General features: G+C 31.4%; 1 protein-coding gene and 1 long non-coding RNA gene across 5 annotated transcripts in view; one reads left to right on the forward strand and one right to left on the reverse strand.

The window, feature by feature from the left end:
* Window positions 1-3,513: 3,513 nt before the first annotated feature.
* Window positions 3,514-15,208, reverse strand: LOC143238272 (uncharacterized). Its single transcript, XR_013020488.1, has 2 exons — window positions 15,086-15,208; window positions 3,514-5,969 (listed from the first exon to the last, which is right to left on the reverse strand). It is a non-coding gene; the product is annotated as an uncharacterized LOC143238272 (long non-coding RNA).
* Window positions 14,647-21,565, forward strand: part of LOC143238269 (RNA binding protein fox-1 homolog 2-like) — a 112,466-nt gene continuing 105,547 nt past the window's right edge. For 2 of the 4 annotated variants that reach the window (XR_013020484.1, XR_013020485.1), the window contains exon 1: window positions 14,647-15,299. Coding sequence is in view for 2 of the 4 variants with exons in the window: in XM_076478357.1 (XP_076334472.1) it covers window positions 15,135-15,299 (165 nt within the window). In the remaining 2 variants the exon portion in view is untranslated. The remainder of the gene's footprint in view (window positions 15,300-21,565) is intronic. The other 2 variants (XM_076478357.1, XM_076478359.1) reach the window with 1 other exon arrangement.

The following is a 21,565-nucleotide window of genomic DNA, read 5'->3' on the forward strand; positions in this document are numbered from 1 at the left end:
ATTTAGCAGCGTATGACTAAAGGAAAGGCAGCTAGTCATCACTACCCACTGCCAACTCTTTTACCAAAGGATAGTGGGATTGACTGTCACATTATAATGCTTTCACGGCTGAAAAGGTGAGCATGTTTGGTGCGACCAGGATTCAAATCTGCGACCTATAGGTTATGAGTCAAGTGCCTTTACCACCTGGCCATGCTGGGCCAAAATGGATCATGAACCTAAATTTTGCAGCAGACTGCATTTTTAATAGTAGAAAGTGTTGGGTTGGTGAAAACATGCATTTTATCTTGTTATCCCCAGTCTGATATTCCAAAGATATACGTGATACAGACTGTTGGGGTATGATTGATAAGCATGTTAAAATTAATTGAACTGAACTGCACAAACACTACTCTATATCATGATGGAATACTTTGCAACTGATCAGAAAACAACAGGTTGTTTGTGAACCTGTTTATGTTTGTCCACGGAATTTTGCTACCTGTAGAAGTGATGCACGATCACCCACAGAATTGATATCCTACAATGTCTGCAAGAATATGTAGAGTCCTAAGATCTGTTTTGGTTGATGAGCATGAATTTTCACATCAACAGCTAGAAAAGGCTGCTATACAACTAAAGAGGTGACACAATAAAAGAATAAAGGAACAAACAGAAGAAAGGAGATACTGCACATGGTTTTGGTATATGGCAGCAGCATGGAAGCCTCTTATTTGTGTCTGAACAGGGTTTATATTTGTGCTGCAATAAGTTAATCAGTTATCAAATGAGTTAAAACAGTCAAGGAATATGCAAAAGTAAAAGTTAATGTCCAACAGCAGTGTTCACAAATGACCAATAAATGTTGAGTGAAGTGATTTGACCATGTGTCAGAAGAAGAGGTAGTCAAGTCCAAGTAGGAGAAAAGAGCTGACACTACCCATCAGGCAGTTCAAAATGTGTCAGATGAAGAACTGCTGAGCTTAGAAGCAAGATGCAGCTCCAGTAGTCCACACAGCCACAGCTGATGTCCTAAGATTTGACACATAGCTAGAATGACTGAAAGCAAGTGAAAATCATTACTTATTAAGCTACCAAGTGATATTCATCATACAATATATGTATCATCTTGTGTGATTACTAACTGTTTGCCTTGAAGCTAAGGTGACTGACCAATAGATATAACAGGTAATGCATCCCCAGTATGCATAACATACTGAAAAGAACTGAAAAAACCCAACTCTGCTGCTTCATAAAGTGGTACTTTTAGAGTAAGTGCTACACCATAGAGTTACCATTCACTTATCTGAGGTTGGGATAGTTTTTGATGACTGGTGTGAGTAGATGTAATATAAAGTTCATCAACAACTTCAGAAACTGAAAATGATAATGAGAAATTCCAAATATTCAGTTGAAAGGACTTTACAACCATTGCTTTTTATGCTACCAAGTGACTTTTCCAAGAGCAATATTTTAGAGTTTTACTCAAATCTTTCATGTGATTTAGCTGAGCAGTAGGAACAAGAGATATCATATGATCGTCATTATATCTTTTGGTATACCTGAAAGGTCTATAACTTCTCCAGGTGCAGCAAAAGAGTTGATATTCATCTATCTATTGACACATGTAGTAACTTAGCTAAAATATCTTAGTTTAGCTAGGTTCTGTTGGTTTTTATTTATTTTGTGATGCCTAAAAAGAAAAATGTGAAGTTTAAAGGTCTGTAGGTTGTAGTAACTTACTAAACCTCAGTTACTTAGCTTGAAAATAACTTGCAATGGTTAAGAAATAATTTTACTAGCAGACAAAGGCAGTCTGTTGAAAGCTACTAAGTGTATGAATAAACTACATGTGCAGTCTCACATGTAAGTATGGATATTATGTGAAGTCACTCATGAATAAATCTCCCAAAGAATGCAACTATTAAGCCACATATGAACTAAATAAAAGATTCAATCTGGATGTTAAGATATGCTGATATGATGTTATCTGTGATTACTGATGAGTAATGTATTATTTGAAGATACGACGTACCTACTATTTTCAATAATACTGGTGAGAGAATGTTTCAATTTCAAGATTGAGATATTTTTAATGGAATTATAAGATTAACAAAAGACCACTGTGAAGAGATGATTAGTTAGCTGAAAATACTGGCCATAGCAGACCAACCTCTCCACTATCTGACCAGTGAAACAGATGCCAGCCATCAAACAAGAAGTATAATTAGTAAAGTTTGCATTAAAATGTTAGATATTTATGGCTATATCAAATATGTTGAGATATTACAGAATGTCTTAGATCAAGCAAGAAGTTAAGCAAATAGTTGACAAATAAAATCTGTACAATTAATACATTTCTTACTTTGTTTTATAGATAATAAATAAAATAATTGTATTTTCACCATCCTATGTAGAGTGCTATACAGCCCTTTACTGATCAAAGGGTCAAGAAATAAAGAAAAAGAAAAGGAGAAAGATATAGATGTTGTAGCTGCAGAACTTTCCAAAGAGGGGTGTCCCAAAAAAGTTTTAAAAAATAGACGTAAGTTCTGTTTTCACCACAGCAAATGTTTGAAATGATTATGAAACCACAGAAATATACGTTATTACAAGAAATTTTTATACATAATCAAGTGTTGATAGTAATTTTTGATGACAAGAAATCCACTTGAAATAAAAACATATTTCAGAATGTCTGGTGTGGGTGTTAACACTTTTACTGATAAGCAGAGAACAATGTTTTGACCTTCCTAGGTCATCCTCAGGTCAAAATGTTGTTCTCTGCTTAAAAATAAAAGTGTTAATAGCCATACCAGCCATTTTGTGATATATTTTTATCTTGAAAGTTTTCCAATGTGTCAGTTTCATGCCCAGATAAGAACACAGGACTTGAAACAATACCATATAGGACTACAATTTATATAATAATATCCACTTGATAAAACAGAAAATAACAAGTAATAAAATCAGTTATCCAGTTTCAAAATTCACCTATTATTCATAGAGTTGAGGCTAATTTGTTAAGGAGAATTTTATAAAACACTCATTATAAGCCTGAATTTATTAATAATTCCAACTATTATATTCAAGATAGGTAAAATAATATTGTATATATTCAAAGGCTAAGTTTGAAATGGATTTTATCAGCTGTTAAATCATGTTTTAAGGGCAAACAAATTAAGGGGTATGTAAATGAATGCTCTTAGCATAATGGATAACATGTATTAATTCAAAATTGTTTCAATAAGTCACATTTAACTTGTATAAGTAATAATAGTTGGCTTGGTAAGTGAAAGGATTCCCCTAAAGAACTGAATGACTTTGTATCACTGTGTTATGTGCTCACTAAAGCATTGTGAGACTATTTATCTTTTCTGTTAATATCACTCTCTCTTATAAGAAAAGCTGAACTTAGCAAGAAAATGTTCATCACAGCACTTTAACATGAAAAGAAATGTTGTTGTGAAACTTATCATTTGGTATTTGTTTTAATTATTCAATGAAGATAATGCAAAGTTTAGTACACTTCATGAAAGGGAAAGCATTTTATTTTTTCAAAACACAAATTTTACAAGCTCACTGAGCATTATTAGCCCAACTCTTAAATAAAACTGGTGAACTATTTACTAACTAACTGACTACCTAACTAATTACAACTCTTTGGTGTTTTTATATCCTTACAATATTCTATCTTGAAAGTCATTATAAAATATGACATGTCAACACATCAAATCAAACCTATATGATCAATAAATTTCTCAACACCACACATCATCATTTCCTCATACCAAAACTCTCTTCTCACCAGCAAACAATAGAAAACATCTGAATGAAAATATTAAAACATTGTTCACAACTGCACTTTTTATTGAATTGCTATTTTATTCCAGATATGATTAAAAATATTAAACTTAAATACAAAGATAAATCTTTGAACAAGTGATTGAATTCATCAGTTTTGGTTAGTAATTGTTTTCTATTTTGTGGCATGCAAGGTTGCAAACTTATCTGTAATTTTCCTCAGAAGTAAAATTTAATACAGTTCTTCTGAAGTGATAAAATTCCTTTAATTGACTTAATTAATTAATGGTTCTGATTTATATTCCATATTGTATGATAACTAAATTTATATTATGCATATAATTATTGTAATATTAATTGTTTCCGTGTTTAAATACATGTATACTTGTTTGAAATATATTTAATGTCACTGATTTTCCATTACTAACAGTTTTCTTTAATGATATGCATTCTAATGTGCTTAGGCATGTCAGATATAAAAGACTGTTCAGTGTAGGCTGTATTATTAATTAAATTATTTCGTATTTGTAATTCAGTGATGTCAAGGCTATGGAGATTTCTACAAGGCTTAACTGATATACATACAAATAACAATAAGCAGAAACAGAGTAAAAGTAACATCACACAAAAAAGAAATTTGGTCAAAAAAAAAGTTAGAAAGCAAAGCTAACCATCATGGGAGTGAATAGCCTAATGGTTCATATGTTAGAGTGAGATTAAAAGTTTGAACTAGATAAGAAGAAGAATTTGTCTTGTCAAAGGGGTTTTATAAACTAATTGAACCCACCTGTGTAGACTTTGACAAAAGGCAAACAATCACTGGAAGTATGAAGAGCAGACAATTATTGGAAGTTCAGGATACAATTGCAGTAACTGACATTACAGCCAAAGTAAATTGTACATGGATACTATTGTGATAAAAATAGAGAAAAATAGTTTGGCTTGTCAAATGAATTCTAAAGCAATTAAATTGGCTTAAGTGAGCTTTTGACAAGAAGGGAACTGTATAGTGATTAAGTTACAATTAAGAACTCTCTAGTGTTAACAATATTTGTACATATGTTTGCCTTGTTTTGAATATATATATTATTTTTAAAAAAGTGGAGTTTATACTGTTCATTTATTGTTGTATTTATTGCCAACAAATCACAAACACCTACTGTAGAATCCTTAGCCCAACAGATCCAGATATTTACATTACCATATGTACTACTAATATTAATTTCCAAAATGTCATTCCCAATAGTACATACCTCAACAAACTACAGCATAACGAATTTACAATGCCATACTAAGTATCTGTAGCATAACACAGTATATACAACACTTAACACACCTTATGGTGTTTACAAAGAGCACGCCTATCTAAAAACAATGGAGTGAAATGTCATTTTGTACACATTTTAAATCACCAATAAAATGCAATACTTTTCTTGTGAATCTTGTAGTCTGTAAGTGTTTTATCTAACAAAACTGATCATAATAATATAATCCTCGGTTCATGGATTGCAAGGCTAAGATGAGCCCTGACAAAACTTGTAAACCACCATGTGAGTGTCCCACAGAACTGACTAATGACAGAGTAACTATATTCTATAGTTCAACAAGTGCTCATCAATTTTTCTAAAGATGTTGGCCCTACTGATTACACCCATATTACTATGTTAAAAAAAATTAAAGTGTTAACTGAATCATGTTTTGATGGCTATCTGAAGATGTTGGTCCTACTGATTATACCCATATTACTATGTTCAATAAGTTAAAGTATTAACTGAATCATGTTTTGATGGTTATTTAAAGATGCTGGTCCTACTGATTACACCCGTATTACTGTTTTCAAAAAATTAAAGTGCTAACTGAATCATGTTTTAATGGCTGTGTTTTAAATCTATACAAAAGCTGCATTTTGCCAAGATTGTGACAATATTAAACTATTTACCCTTAATTTGCATTAACAATATGTTCCTGTACTACATGTAAGATTTATATATTTATAATATATACTTACTAAGAATTGTTCCACTTCTCATCTTTCCTGCAGTGTTGATACATCTTGAACAATATAGTTACACTGTTCTAATCATAAAAGAAACTAACATTGAAACTAACCTCTGGAACATAGGAAATGATACAAAGGCTTGACATGGGAATTATGCAATTATCAGCTCTTTGCTTAATCAATAGTTCTGTAATAAAGAACAATTAATAGAAATCCAATATATAAAATTAATTATAATAACATTACACTGCAAAAGAATAAAATGTTTTACATACAGTAAGACATACTGCTTAATTAATTACATAATATTTGTAGTCACAAAAGACATGCTGGTTTAGCTTACTTATCTAATAAGCTTTAACCACATTCCTTGTTCCTGCAACTTATCAACAACTATTAGAATACAATATAATTTACACAGAAAATGAAAACCAATATTTCTTTCTCAAGATATAAATGAGAAAAGGTTGGAAACACAGTTTATTTTTTTAGTTATTTTCTCATAGTTGTGTTGTGCCTTATGCCAAATAATCTAAAGCTTAAAAAATAAAATAAATTCTTAATATTCATCCAGATATGTTATAAATATTTTTCACACAAAGACATTCACATTATCATAGCTTATTTATATTTTGTTTCTTAAAACTGATATAACTGGATTATGTATAGATAATCTAAAGCTAATTTGGATAAGTTTCTTTGCAAGGTAAACAAAATTTAATCTCCTCAAACATTGTTAAGTGTTTGAAGATAAGGAAACTTGTTGTAACTTAAAGAAGATAAGAAAAACACTTGTCACCAGTTTCACAACCTAAACAAACCAGAGATAATTGCTTCTTCAAACTAAACATGCTGACAAAAGAAAAGTATGGTCACCCGATAAAAGACGAAACCTGTGATATTTTTATACCGCAAATACCCCAGAATGAATGCCATTTTTTGGAGTGAAATATTACGCATTCAGACTGAGAGATATGAAAAACCTGAAACCCTGTAATATGATCAATAAATCCAAAATATCACCATATTTATACATTAATAAAGTTGGTGAGATTTAAGTGTGACACTGTCCACAGACTCCAGAAATAACATGATTTTTGTCAGTAAAACAAGAAATTGACAGAAATAACTGCCAAAATATTGTAAAAGTACTTCAGAGCCAACATAATATTTGGCAAAGCTGAAAAGAAAAAGAAAAAAAAATTAATTTCTTAGATTTTTGAAGTACTCCAGAATCATCATATGTACGTAATGATTGTGAGCTACAAATTTAATTCTTTGCCCTATGTAAGTTTTTATTTTAATTGTCAAGATAATGAATACATTTCTATAGCCAGCCTCTTCAAATACTGAAAATACACCAGACAAGAAATATAACTAAAAATATAATAAAAAAATTACAAAATCTATGTACTAATCAATTAACACATAAACAACAAATGACCATTTGAATTTTACATGCCCACTGTTACGAAAAGTCAAAATTTAAATCTACCTTTTATTCTTCAAGAAATCATCTGTTTACCTCTTAATCTCTTGAAAAATTGTAGCCTCACCAATGCTAATAGTAAATCATACCATAAGCTTTTCACAATTTTAGAAAAATAAAAATGACTTATCTAAAACCTGGCATGTTTTTTGTTTTTTTTTACAAATCATAAGCCTGTGTTTTCTGATGTCATTGTCTTTACAATCCAGTACAGAGAAATCAGATGCCTTTATTCTCTCCATCCTTTGGATATCCTTGTAAACTTTAATATGATTCACCTCTTATCGTATTTTATTCAAGAAAAAGATTAAGATTGTAAATATAAAAGGTAAACTGTCCATCCACAAATCATCCTAGCAGCCCTCCTCTGAGCTCTTTTCCCAGATAAGGAGGCCAAAACTGAACACAATATTCCAAGTGAGGCCTAACAACTAATGAGAGAGAACTGTCTCGATCACTTGAGTAACTTATCTACCACTTTGCCAAGATTCTTTTCTTTGGTCATGCTACTAAGTAAGTTCTGTTTTTTATTAGATGTATGATCAAAGTTAATAATCCAAATTTATTACCTTTAACCTCTTATAATTAAAGATTATTTAACAAATACTTTACCAACTGATTCATGTCAGTCTGAAGTACCTCATCATCCTCAATACAGTTAGAAATACCCATCAGCAAACTGTACTAATTAATTATATCCCTATCAATATCATTAATATAAGTGAGAAAAATCATAATGAAGCTCTGAGATACTTCACTACTAATAAGGTTAGTTTGACCATACTATTTATAAATACCATTTGCTTTGTCTCATCTAACCATTTTACAATCCAATTCATAAGTCTTCCCCAACCCCTTCTAATGTGGTTTTCTTATCAAATCTTCTGTTTGGCACTTTATTAAAAATATCTTGGAAAATCTGTGAAAACCCTTTTCCACTGTCCAAGTGACAAGTGAAATACTTGAGAAAAGTCAATAGTTTCCTTAGTGAATCCATATTAGCTTTCTTTTATCAGACTCTCTAGAAATTATCACAGTTATACTAGAAACTCTTCAGTCCTCATGCACATGCCCACCATCTGTTGACCAACCAAAAATGAGTCTTGTATATCTCTAACCTCTTTTCAAGCCCTGAAGAAAAAGCATGTCTAGTCCTAGTGCTTTATCCATTTTTAATTCCCAAATCTTTCTATTTACCATACATGGTTCAGGCTACTTCCAGTATTTTCTATAGACTATACCCTCGTGATGATGAGAAACCCACTGGAAGTAAAAATGTATCTCAAAACAGCTGATATGGATATTAAAACTTTTATTACAATAGAGAAAAATGTTTGGACCTTCTTAGGTCACCTTCAGGTTAACAAAGGGAGAGTCAAAACATTGTTTTCTACTTTATTTTAATAAAAGTTTTAATACCCATACCAGCTGTCTTGAAAATATACCCTTTGAGAAGAATATTAGTAATAACATTACATTTAAAAGATCATCCATTTTATTGTCTTTAACAAAAAACATATCATCATCAGCATCCTTCAAAAGAGTACTTTTGAAAGTTAAATATAATTAAATGCATCGTCTGTCATCTCTGCAAACTTACCTGTTTAGTGTCCTTTATAAGGTACCTCATCGTAAATATAAGAAAAAGAGCAAAACAAGTTTTAAATCATATATGCCAAAGGATGTTTGATATGATGTGTAGACCATACATAACATTGTGGCTTCCTGATTTTAAGCTAACAATACTAAAGAGCAGCAGTCACATTGTCTTTGAGTTAGAATAATAGACACATCTGTGCAAGAAATGAGTGAATAAAGTTACCTACCAATCAAATGTGAATATTTTGATTTTTGTAAAAAATAGATGAGTTTGGATAAGTCTTTTGTCTTCTTCTAAAACAAATGATATGAGTATAGACAGTTGGCACAACAGGATTAACCTTTTCACTACATTTGTACACATTAAGTAATTGCACTGTAATTTTTGATACAATATGTGTATGTTCATAAAATTTGGTAGACTTTTAGTTGAGATTACAACATTCTGTATACCAAAAATCTGATTTTTGTAATGACACATTTTTTACTTATGATTTGTCTATGAAAATAGTTTTATTACTAGTCTGAGTGCAAAGTGATTTTATGTTATGATTAAAAAAACCTATTATTCACCCCAAAAATCTTGAATATTTGCATAATCTCTAAAACCTCCAAAATATATTTCAAACATTTGTTTTCAGTAAAACTTCATATGTTATTTTTCTATAACTATTTAGGGTCTGTCACTTCTCATAGACATCATAAAAATTTAGAAATAAATATAAAGTATGCTACTTTTATGTTAGAATAACTACATATTATTATATGAAAATACAAATATTTATTTTAAGTAGCTTAAGTCTCATAATGTATATATTTGCATATACATCTATTATTTGTTATTATATTAACCTTCCAGTCATTCCTAGCTAACATTACACAACTTGCAATGACACAATGCGCAAGCATTCCTGTTATGTATTTAGTATTATAAAACTGACTTTTAGTCTTTCCTATGTTTTAGTGGACTAGATTTAGTAATGTACAATCACAGTTTAATTATTATACATTATATTTACATATATAGATTATTGCTATTTAGAGATAAATTATTAAAGTTATTTGTCTTAAAATATAGAAGAATAAACCAAGAAGCAAATAATTATCTCTTTTCACTATGGCCCTTGTATTTGGGTGCTGTGGAAAATAGGTTGCTAAGCCTTTTAAAATTTTCCATGTGGAGGATATCAAACAAAATGTTTTTAGGTTATATATATATATATATCCAGTTGAATAACCACAAAATCATAAATAACTACACTGACACCACAGAATTCTACCATAATTTATTAAGCTTAGTAACTAAGATATATTTAGATTTAAAAAAAAAAAGAAACTTGGAGCAAACTAAACACACAACCTATCTCACTGAAACTTAGATTAAAAGAACATAGTAGCCTTTTCAAAGATTAAATGATTGCAAAAAATCACTCTGGGGACAATTTAAGCTGTTAATTGGTTATTCGTATGCCTTATATTGAAGTAAGTGTATATAAGGGGCTGTTTCCAAAAATGGAAAGAGGATAATGGGTCTGTGTTTGATTCAGTACATAAGTCATATCTCAACAAAATAAAAAGATACATGATAAGCTACTAATTTGTATGAAAAATATAGACTTAGTATTTTTACACCACAAACATCTAATTTTAAACAGTGCTGTATTCAACATATCCCATGACTCACTAAAATCTATATTTGTGCTTTTAATAATTACTTTTAAATTAAGAAATGAACTTGTATAAAATAATAAAATATGAATTATAATTTCCAATTTGATTCCAAACTTATTTACATACATGCATAAAATAGTAGTTCAATAAAATTTTGAAAGCAAGTCAAGAAACTTGATGACATAGCCTTTGACCCATGACCCATTGGGAAAGATACAGCATGGTAACATTGTGTAAACTTCTGTTGAGTGTTTTTGTTGCAAGAAACAGGGAGTGTTAGCTGTAAAAAAAACTCATGGGTTAAAATGTGCAACACTGTTGAATAATTTAGCAAATTATGTGGCATACAAAGTGCTCTTGGAAACTGCTTTCACAGATCCTTTAAGTGATATGACTGTCTTCTCATCAGTGTCCACATTTAGAAATTTTCTCAAATTCTGATTTAGAAATCCTCACATCTAATAACAACTAAATCTATTCTTCAATCTTCTATGCTCATTTTGAAATCTGATAAACTATCATTTAATCTGTAATTATCATGCTCTAAACCTTCTTTTTACAATCCCTACACTGCCTTATTAATTTGTTTATACTAACTTCTTCCAAAATCCTTCATTACTGTACAGGACTATTTTAAATAAGTATTTTTAAAACTTTTTCAAAATTTCCATTATGTAGCTTACTTAAGTGTAGTTCCTTCCTAGCATAAAATTGAGCATTATTATTAAAACTGTCATGTAGGTCCAACTAGCCAAAATGTTGCTATAAACACTTCCCTGATAATATTTCATTTAAGCCTTGGATAGTATTAAGTAAACTCATCACTTCTGCATTGAGACTAAAGAAGCACTTCCAATTCCAAAAGAACAATATGTTTGCTTCTATCTTTAGACTTCTAAAGGAATTCTTTGTAGTTCTTGACATCTTCCAGTATAATTTGCTCCTACACACGCTACAAAAAATAAATGTTTCTTGATATAAATAAGTAAACTATTTAACATTTGATATTTCATCACATTTTAAAGAGACAAAAATGGATCACGTTAATCCAGCAAGGTTGTCCTTTTCACCTCACAATTATAACCACCTCTTACTACTCATGTATTTTTCAAATCTTTTCTTGAACTCAGTTACATTTTCTGCTTTTATCACCCTTAAAGAACCTCATTCCAAAAACCAACCACCCTATTTGAAAAATAATACTGTCTAAACTGCAGACGACTCCTATACTACCAAAATTTGAATTTATTACCCCATGTCCTATTGTTTTCATTAATAAACACAAACAAGTTTGATGGATCTATATTACCAATACTCCTAATCTTAAACTCATCAATCAAAAACTCTCTGACCATTCACCTCTCCAGAGAAGAAAAGCTTAGGTACTTTAATCTTCTCCCCTTAGAACAGTTTCACCATCCCATTGGACTTTCTCAAACAGTTCAAACTGTACACAATATTCTAGATAAAGCCTTACAAGTGATCTATACAGTGGAACAATATTATCCCTTGTCTTATATTCAATGTTTCTATAGATGTTACCAAAATACTATTAGCTCTACTGCTAGTTACAGTACTCTGTTTAGATTACTAAAGTAACTTTTCTGTCACACCATGATATTTTCTTCAACCACATAATTTATTTCCATTTAAATTTTAACAATAATATGAATTTTGAAAACCTACATGCAACACATTTTGTATAGTTAAACACCATCTGCCACATAATGATCCAATGTATCAAATGATCTAAATATCCCAGTAAGTCTGCTCCATCTTTGGTACAGTTAACCAACAATAAAATATTAATGCTATCTGCAAACTTCAATGCTTTGTTAATCATTCCAGAATGAATAACATTAATATAAATCAAAAACAAAAGAGAACCCAGCACACAGCCTTGATTGTGTAACTTCCACTTGTAACTGTGATCCAGTCAGATCTAAATCCCAGAGTAATTTATAAAATACTTTCTGAAAATCAAGGTCAACCAAATCCACAGTATTTCCTTTGTCAACTCATCCAGTAACATCCTCAAAAATGTCAAAAGATTTGTTAAATAAGATTTTCCCTTATTGAAACTATGCTGACTCTTTGACACTATTTCAAACTGCATTATGTGACTGCAGAGTGTCTTTAATCACACTCTACAAAACCTTTCCAAGTATAATGTTTTTATATTAAAACCTGGTAAATAAGTTGGAGTTCTAGCTTTTTTAATGCTCCCTTTCTACAAATAATTTTACCAGTACACTATATTAACCTCTTGATTTCAATGGTCCTTACTGCAAGTAGCCAGCAGTTCGTTAATAGAATAATAACTGGACCTGCTTCTATAACCCTAATCATTTCACTCCTATGCATCCTTGTAAATTCAGAACTCTTATTTCCATCTCCCTCCCCAAAAAGCAACCTTTACCTTAGCTTTATCCACTTCCTCTCTTACTTACTGCTGATTATCTCCCCCTCTAATGGCACTGTCTTCTAACTCTCACTTGTCCTGAAGTAAGAATTCACTGCAAGTGTAGTGTATTGTATCTTTCTGATGCTAACCTTCAAAAACTTGCCCAAATTAAAAGCTTTTGAAACATTATTCCAATAAATAACAAATTTAATATTACTGAATCAACATAGTTGAAATCCAACAAGTAATGCTGGTTAAATAAATAAATTAAGCACAAATCTAAATTTTGTTAAATTACTGTACACAGAATGTTTACAAAATTTGGTGTTAATCTTGGTTTTCAGGTATCTTAGGCTAGGCTACATTACTTCTATTTTTCAAGGTTTTCAAATGCTTTTTCAACTGCAAAATCTGCCAGGATTTACACTTTCCATTTCCTAAGCAAATACTTAAACCTGAATTTTGTAATTGTTATCCAATGAGTACTGAAATGAACTTTGCACATTAATGGCTTTAAAACATAAATTTATCTATGAATAAAATAAGAATGCTGCTTAGTTAGGATCATAAACAAAGATAGAAATTCATAAAATGAAACAGACTGTTTACAATGGCTAGTTCCAAAGTCTAAAAAAAATTTGAAAATAACATAAAAAACACATATGTTGCATGATATTTTTTGTAGTGTCATAAGACTGAACATATAAAAAGGTTATTACACTTGAATATTGCTTATTTTTTTTGCCACACATTAAAATAATATTAAAGGACAACAAGGGAATTTCTGGTCCATCTAGGTTGTCCTATCCACTAAACAAAAGCAAACATGAAAAAACTTTCCTCAAACTCTTGTATGCAGTAAAACATCACATTTAATTGATCAATGATCCATGGTCATCCACAGAAATTCCTCCAGGGAGAAAAGGAAAAGTCTAAATCTTATTTTCGAGAGTGGAACAAGTACCTCTTCTTCCTCCCTGCAGAACTGCAGAAGTCCATGCAATGATTGCATTATCAATTACATAAAGCACAGGTAACTCTGAGAAAGGCTATATCTACACTTTCTAAGCCTTGATAAAATATATTACAAATTTTCAAACTAATTTTTTATATTATAAAACTTTAAATAATTACTATATTAAAATAATGGAATTAATTTAAATTATTAACACTATTACATGTTATGATTAAGACAATAACTTTAAAAGATATTTTATACATATAGATATATATGGTGTGATGCTCCTTTAATAAGTTGAAAAAGCACTTGCAAGGTGCTTGAACTAGATAATAACGAAGTTAAAGAATCTTGTACAACTAAAGCACAGGAACACTGACATGATATTTGTAACAAGAACAGTGAAAGAATACACACAATTATGCACATACATAAAGTACGGGATACACGCCTCATTAATATCTTATATGTTATAGTATTAACACTAACGGTAACACACTAACATGGTATTCAACCAATAGTTACATTTTAAAAACTAAAAACGTGGTGTTTTTATTCTTTCTGATACATCATTAAAACTAGACAAAAAAGAAGAAATAAGTTTAAAAATATCAAAACGTTTTGCGATTTTAACAAAATAATAGATTACAAAACCTGACTAACGACACCAAATTGCCGCACGGAGTAAAGGAGATACAAAGCGTTAACCACATGCTTTCACCTCATCCGGGACTCTGTGTTGCTAGTAGCTGTTACTAGTTTAACCATTGTGTACGTACGCTGTAGCCTAAGCACTGTGTAGTTCTTCTATTTCTAGTTCGAGAATAGTTTTTAAGATCCCACAAATTCTAGTTAGTTATAGGCTGCAAACAAATTTCATCGCTAGATATTTTATGAGATTTGGAAACACGGCGTTACACTTTAAAATTTGGCCTGAAGGTAGATTCGATATTTAGAGTCAGATAAGAAGTTTTTAATGTCATAACTAAGCCTTAGCCTTGTAAATTTAGTAACCAGTCTAGGCCTACCCATTGTTAGTGTTGCTTCCACTTAGTTCTAAAGATATTGTACAGTTGTTTACGTTAGACTGTGTAAAAAAACAAAACAACAACCAAAATAATAATATATAAATCTAAAATCATCATCTGAAAGTTAAAATAATACTTTTAGAAAGTCACTTACTAAGTCTTACTTGAAGTTGAAACTGTTTCCATAAATTTGCTTCGCAAACATGACCACAAAGATGATCAATGGTGAACCCGAGCAAACTGACGCTAAAATGAAAGATGATCAAGGAAACAGTGCATCTTCGAAAACGGGAAATACTGGAAGTGAAACATGGAACCAAACCAACGGTATTGCTACAGACACTTCAGATCTTAACGAGACAAACAAGGTAAGCGAAAGATAAGAAATACGATTAAACTGAAAAAAGAGGTTTTTAAACGTCTTTCCTAATCGCATATTATTATTATTATTTTATTTAAAGAAGTTATCAAGTTTATATGTAATTCAGTGTAAAACATATGGTCTTATCCAAACTCACTCTGAGTTTAACATAATAACATTAGATAAAGAACAATTTATAAATAAATAATTGAGAAATTACTTTATTAATCTTTAATTTTATTAACCCAAGGTTTGAAGTAAGTGATAGTATGAACTAAATTGTAGATAATTGTATTAATACTTATAGAATTTGTTTCATATTATGTCCACATTTGACGTTATGAATCTGAACGAAATGACTGATTAGTAGTATAAGTTGTTGAACTCTATTGAATAACGTCCAGTACCAGGGAAGCTACTGTGTGTAAGAGTAAGTGTTCAGGTGAAGTTAGAAATATTATGTGTGTGGTTTTATGACTTGCAGGCACAGGAAGCTTTTTGCATTTTTCTTAACCATAGGTTCATAATGTAAATTCTACAGAGCTTTTCAACCGAGTAGCACAGAACGTAAATACACAAAGCACATCAAAATTAAAGAGTACAAGATCATTCACAACTGACCCATGTATTATAACTTAGAACTGTTTTATTATTGGTTGAAGCTGCCAGCAGCTTAAACCGTAAAGTTTTTTTTATCGAGTGTTGGATCTACTGCAAAAATATTGCGACAAAAATAATAGTTATACTCAAAATGGAATTGATTATGTGACCTTGTCAGATTCGCCTTAAATTTATTCCTCTACATGAATTTTTGAACACCAGAGGTTGTCAGATAAGTATCATATTTTAACATGAAATCAACATTAATACCAAAAAGTTTAATTTCATTTCATTAATGTTGAAACTTGGGTTCATCATTTGAGATTTTAGCCCCAGGGTATTGGGGCTGGAACTTATTCTAAAACAAATATATTTATTTAACACTTCTTTTCAAGCCTAATTAAAACTTAAAATTACCATGCATTTCCAATAGTTTGGTTCTAAGTTTTTATTGTTACCAGTGTATTGTTTGATTCAAACCGTTTCAGAAGCAACATTTCTCGTCATTCTGACTCGTGTTGTTCATCGCGTGTAATTGTTGTAATGTAAATATAGGCTTAATTATCATAAAAGGTCTTGAAGTTTTATTGAGTTTGGAAAAGTGTTGCTGTTTATTTATAAAAAAAAAAAAGAAATTAGGTATTTTCTAAAATATGATCCATCATACAGGGTAGCAAGCAGTCATTTTCAGTAGTTACTACGTAATTAAACATTTTAAGGTACATTACTTATATAGTAATATGGTGATATTTCATTTAATAACAGCCTAATTTCCATAAGAGCTGTACCTCTAGTAAGACTAATGTAACACACAGCAATACATGCGCAGCGCTCGGAAAATCTGTATATGTAGAATAATCAGTGACGCATGGTTTAGGCTTAGTGGTAACCGAAAGAGAACGAAGCATAGGAAGGACGGTATTTTACATTGTACTAGACTGAGAATTCCGGATGGTGAACATAATTGTGCTTTCTGAGTAATCAATCGATTTTATTGCACGTGATATACATACATTGCGCGATTAAACTATTAGGTATTATTTTCTGTTCTTAAAGAGAAGCCAGGTTCAGTGCACTTTGTCATTCTTAGCAATAAAATTGCATTGTTAAATGTTAGTCTAATTTATATTATACTGTCTAGTATGTAGTAAAGTTGGTTGAAATAATACTCTGTTGGTTATTTTTTATTCTGTAACCTATCTTTTTGCTATTTTTTCTGTTTTATTACCGTTTCCAAATCGTTGTGTTCACTATTACTGCTTCGTTCTTATATAAACACGTGACTTAATTGCATTTTGTTCAGCATGTATTTAAATTAGTTTTGTTTTTCAACTGAGAATGACAAGTGCGACACAACACGATATGAATTACAATAAATAAGTAACATTTCTTGAATGTCCAAATGCTATATTTGAAAAATGACGTAATACCCTGGCGACGTTTTGATTTCTTGATGAAAAACACAGTGACTCATGAAATGAACGACAAATACCATGTGTAATACCTAATTATTGAGCATATGCTTTATACGTTAACTATAGTGTTGAATTGAATGATTGTAGATGGGTTGGTTCTAAGTCGTGATATAGGTCAGTAAATGCAGGGAATAACTAAGAAATAAAATGAGCAGTATTTGGGCCGACAAATAAAATATGGTGTTAGAAGGGCGCCATTTCTAATTTCACCGATTTATTGAGTATGATCAACGGCATATTTACGTTCAGGGAATTTTTAGAATGTGATATCTGTTTTACAGAATTACTTGAAATATATGTATATATTTAATATTTCATCTCAGTTTCGTAGCTGCTCTCTTAACGCGGGAAATAAGTAAAGTCTTAGCATGTGTTGATTTAAGTCACGTGATACTGATGCTTCTAGTGTTTCAGGAAGGTCAGTTAGGTGACAAAGTTAGATTAATGTATCAGTGTAATTTTAGTTAAAATAGTGTATAAAATGTATCTGTATTATACTGCTATAAAACTTCGAGTTCTTAACTTAAACTGATAGCCTAATTACTGGCTTACAGTAACGACGAGTCGGGTTCGATTCCCTGTAGTGTGTATGTGTAGGTATATATTATTTAGGAAGGGTTTTAACATAAACACAGTTGTTCAAATGTGTTGGTTTTTCTTTGCTGGCATTCAGTGATAGGTTATAAAACAAACTCGTGATGCTAGAACATGCAAGCATAAAGCCACTTGAAATATTTTATTTAAATGTATTCAGTTTTTCTCATAAAACTTTCCAACCAAGTAGAAGCATTATATATATATCCGTATAGTGTCTAATTATAAAATGTAGCTTTCATTGTTGTTTAAAAGTTATAACACTGATGAAAATTACTTTATATTGAGTTACGAAAATGAACTACACAGGGTAGCACTACTAAACGACTTTTATTAAACGGATTATTTAATGGTAGTGCTATAATCTGTTTATAAGGTGAATGAACGTAAAAAGTAATACTTATAAATGTTTTGAATTTTGTTACTTATTTAGTTTCCTCATATGACTATCGCTTTCTGGATTTAAAGTAGGGGCATTTGAACCATTGTAGACAAAGAAAGGTTGAAAAACTCCAGAAATATAATATTCTAAAGACATTGATAGCACTGATTTATTATGGTGCATGTAATGATTGTTATTATTATTATTTTAAACCATGGCCTTTTTCTCTCGATGGCTCATCATGGCCAAGTGGTTAGAGCGATCGACTCGCAATCTTAGAGTCGCGGTTTCGAATCCCTGTCTCATCAAACATGCTCGCCCTTTAAGCTGTGGGAGCGTTATAATATAATGGTCGATCCTGCTGTTTGTTGCTAAAATAGCAAACCAAGAGTTGGCGGTGGGTGGTGATGACTAGTGGCCTTCTATCTAGTCTTTCACTGCTATATTAGAGTCGGCTAGTGAAACTAATCATTATGTAGTTTGCATGAAATACAAACCAAATCAAATTCTTTTTCTCAAGATATACATGTGTGTATATACCGTATTAGCCATAAAGAAGTGTTTGTCCATATGACTTAGGTTTATGGTTGAGCATATGTTACTACTCTTTCTTTCTTTTTTTTTTATTCTGTGGATTGTCTGTCAGTTTCAATATATATGCAGTACATTTTGGATGCTATTATTGTAGCATGCACTTTTTAAAATTAGTGTCTTTGCTAAGGCCACCATATGTTAATCAGCTTAGTCGGTAAATGTTGATTTTGTTATATAGTTTTTTTGAGATATTCTTTGTTTCCTGAATCATTTTATATTACATAAATATTATCAGAGGGTCAAGTTTGGTTTTTGACCAAGCAATGGTACCGCGTCTGGTTTTTGCTAATTTGTGTGCCCTCGACCAAATAATACATATGCAGGTACCTCCAAACTCTTCAAAATGAAACACACGGATAATAGTTATATATCAGTACATTACGAAAGTCGTTTCATTACCTTGTTATATTTTCGAAGGTTAGCGACAATTTTATAAGGCCTGTAATTTTGTATCATTCTTTATTTTTCGGCGTGTCTCTTTCTGCTTCTAATGTACCTCAAGTGACAGTAATAGGAAACAAACATACTTGGTGAATTATTTATATTATAAATATAACACTGGGGTCAATTCACCTTTCATTTCAGTCAAATAATCTTATTCGTTTGTTTTCTTGAATTTCGCGCAACGCTACATGAGGGCTATCTGCGCTAGCCGTCTCTAATTTAGCACTGTAAGACTAGAGGGAAGGCAGCTAGGCATCACCACCCACCACCAACTCTTGGGCTACTCTTTTACCTACGAATAGTTGGATTGACTGTAACGTATAACGCCCCGACGGCTGAAAGGACGAGCATGTGTGTTGTGACGAGGATTCGAACTCGCAACCCTCAGATTACGAGTCGAACGCCTTAACACATCTGGCCATGCCAGCCCTGTAATCTTATTCAACAGCATAAAATAAAAAATAAAAATCATATAGTTAATAAACAGAATTCAGCTGTTATAAAACACATCTCAAATATTACTTACACTGCAGTGTATTACAAGTGGTAATATATACAGCCATAATTTTTAGTTAGGTGATATTTTATTCTAGTGCTCTGCTCCATCGATGCAAATTTGATTGTGGCGCCCCCGTTCTCCTAGTCTTCCACACTTGTTTTATATGTATATATGTGTGCTTTGCTGAATGTATGGCTGATTGAGTGTACGAGTAGAGGATGAGGTAATTAAGACAAGCGATAACTGTTACAGTAAAGACATGCACTCCTGATCCGACCCGTACACATATTGTTGAATATTATATTCAATACAACAAAATAAGTACCACTAATTATAACCCCGACTGTAGAAGGGAGGAGGAACAGTTTCTATGTTCACCCCAACACGAGTCTTCTATTAAAATGTTATATTCCCTGTTATTCCACGAGTGATGATAATTTTTTGTCTGTCGAGGGCGAAGAGGGCGAAGGGGAATAGAAGTTTCCGAGCAATTCCGACTGTCTTCCGAGATCCTTCTCGGAAAACTTAAATTTGAATTCGTGCCAGTTCGTGTTGGCGATGAAACACAAGTGATCTTGGTTTTACAGGAGTACACGAACCCAAACGCACAGTGTATTAATCAAATTATGTAAACGAGCAGAACACTTCGAATATTTTGTCATCTTAATGAAATTATCTTGAAGTAGGTTTATGTCTCTCTGTCTTTGAAAATATTTGTATACAGAAAACTAGGTGAAATATCAAATAAACGCGTGCAGTTTTCTATATCAAGGATAGAGGTTGTATATTAGATATTGAATTATTAAAGCCTTGTGCTATTACGTATTTCTTTTTACTGTGTTTTCATAGAGTTCCTTTTTGTAAGCTATTAAGTTTGTATTTTGTTTTTAGTTATTATTTTTAAAACAGCCAATGAGTACTTCAGAGTGTACACTGACTGCCTACCATGGTGGGGGAGGGGAAGAGTTTTTTATTATTTTTTTATAAGACCAGATGCAAAAATCATCATAAGCTTTGCAGGGGTGTGGATAGTGGGACTCTGCTTTTTTTAGTTTGAATGATTCTGAAGTGACCTTGACAGTTTCAGAATATGTATACCAGCTGCGAGTAAGGAACACTTTCATAGCATGCGACAGATGCATGTTGCAAAAAAAAACAACAAAAAATTTTCTACCCGCCTTTTCGTACTGTGCTCTATGAGAGAAATTGTACCGCAAAGGCATCGTTGACGCATGCTCACATTCATTGGCACAAGAACAGGGCTTGATAGAGAAAACGCATTGTTAACACAAGTCTTTAAAGTTTTTCGTAGCACCAGTCTATACTCTGTCACTAAAAATAATAAGTAAAGACATATGATTAAAAATTCGTGTAATACACCGTTTCTTTGGATGGTTAATATCTATAAGTAGCATTTAATTTTAACACTAATTTCCGAGTATTATATACGCAGTTACTTTTTTTTATCGAACATTTGTTTGAAATATTTTTGTAGGGTAAACATCACATGAAATATTTAATATGGTTTTTCATTGTATTCATTTTAGTTAAATTTTACTGAATGAAATCGATGCTATCTACACAGAATATTTTGACTGTATCAACACTACACGTTAAAATATCCACCTTTCAATACACCTGGGGTCCATAGGGAGCCTGCATATATTTAATGATCATGATGTTAA

This window comes from Tachypleus tridentatus, chromosome 13, assembly GCF_004210375.1.
Source record: "Tachypleus tridentatus isolate NWPU-2018 chromosome 13, ASM421037v1, whole genome shotgun sequence".
Lineage (NCBI taxonomy): Eukaryota > Metazoa > Arthropoda > Merostomata > Xiphosura > Limulidae > Tachypleus > Tachypleus tridentatus.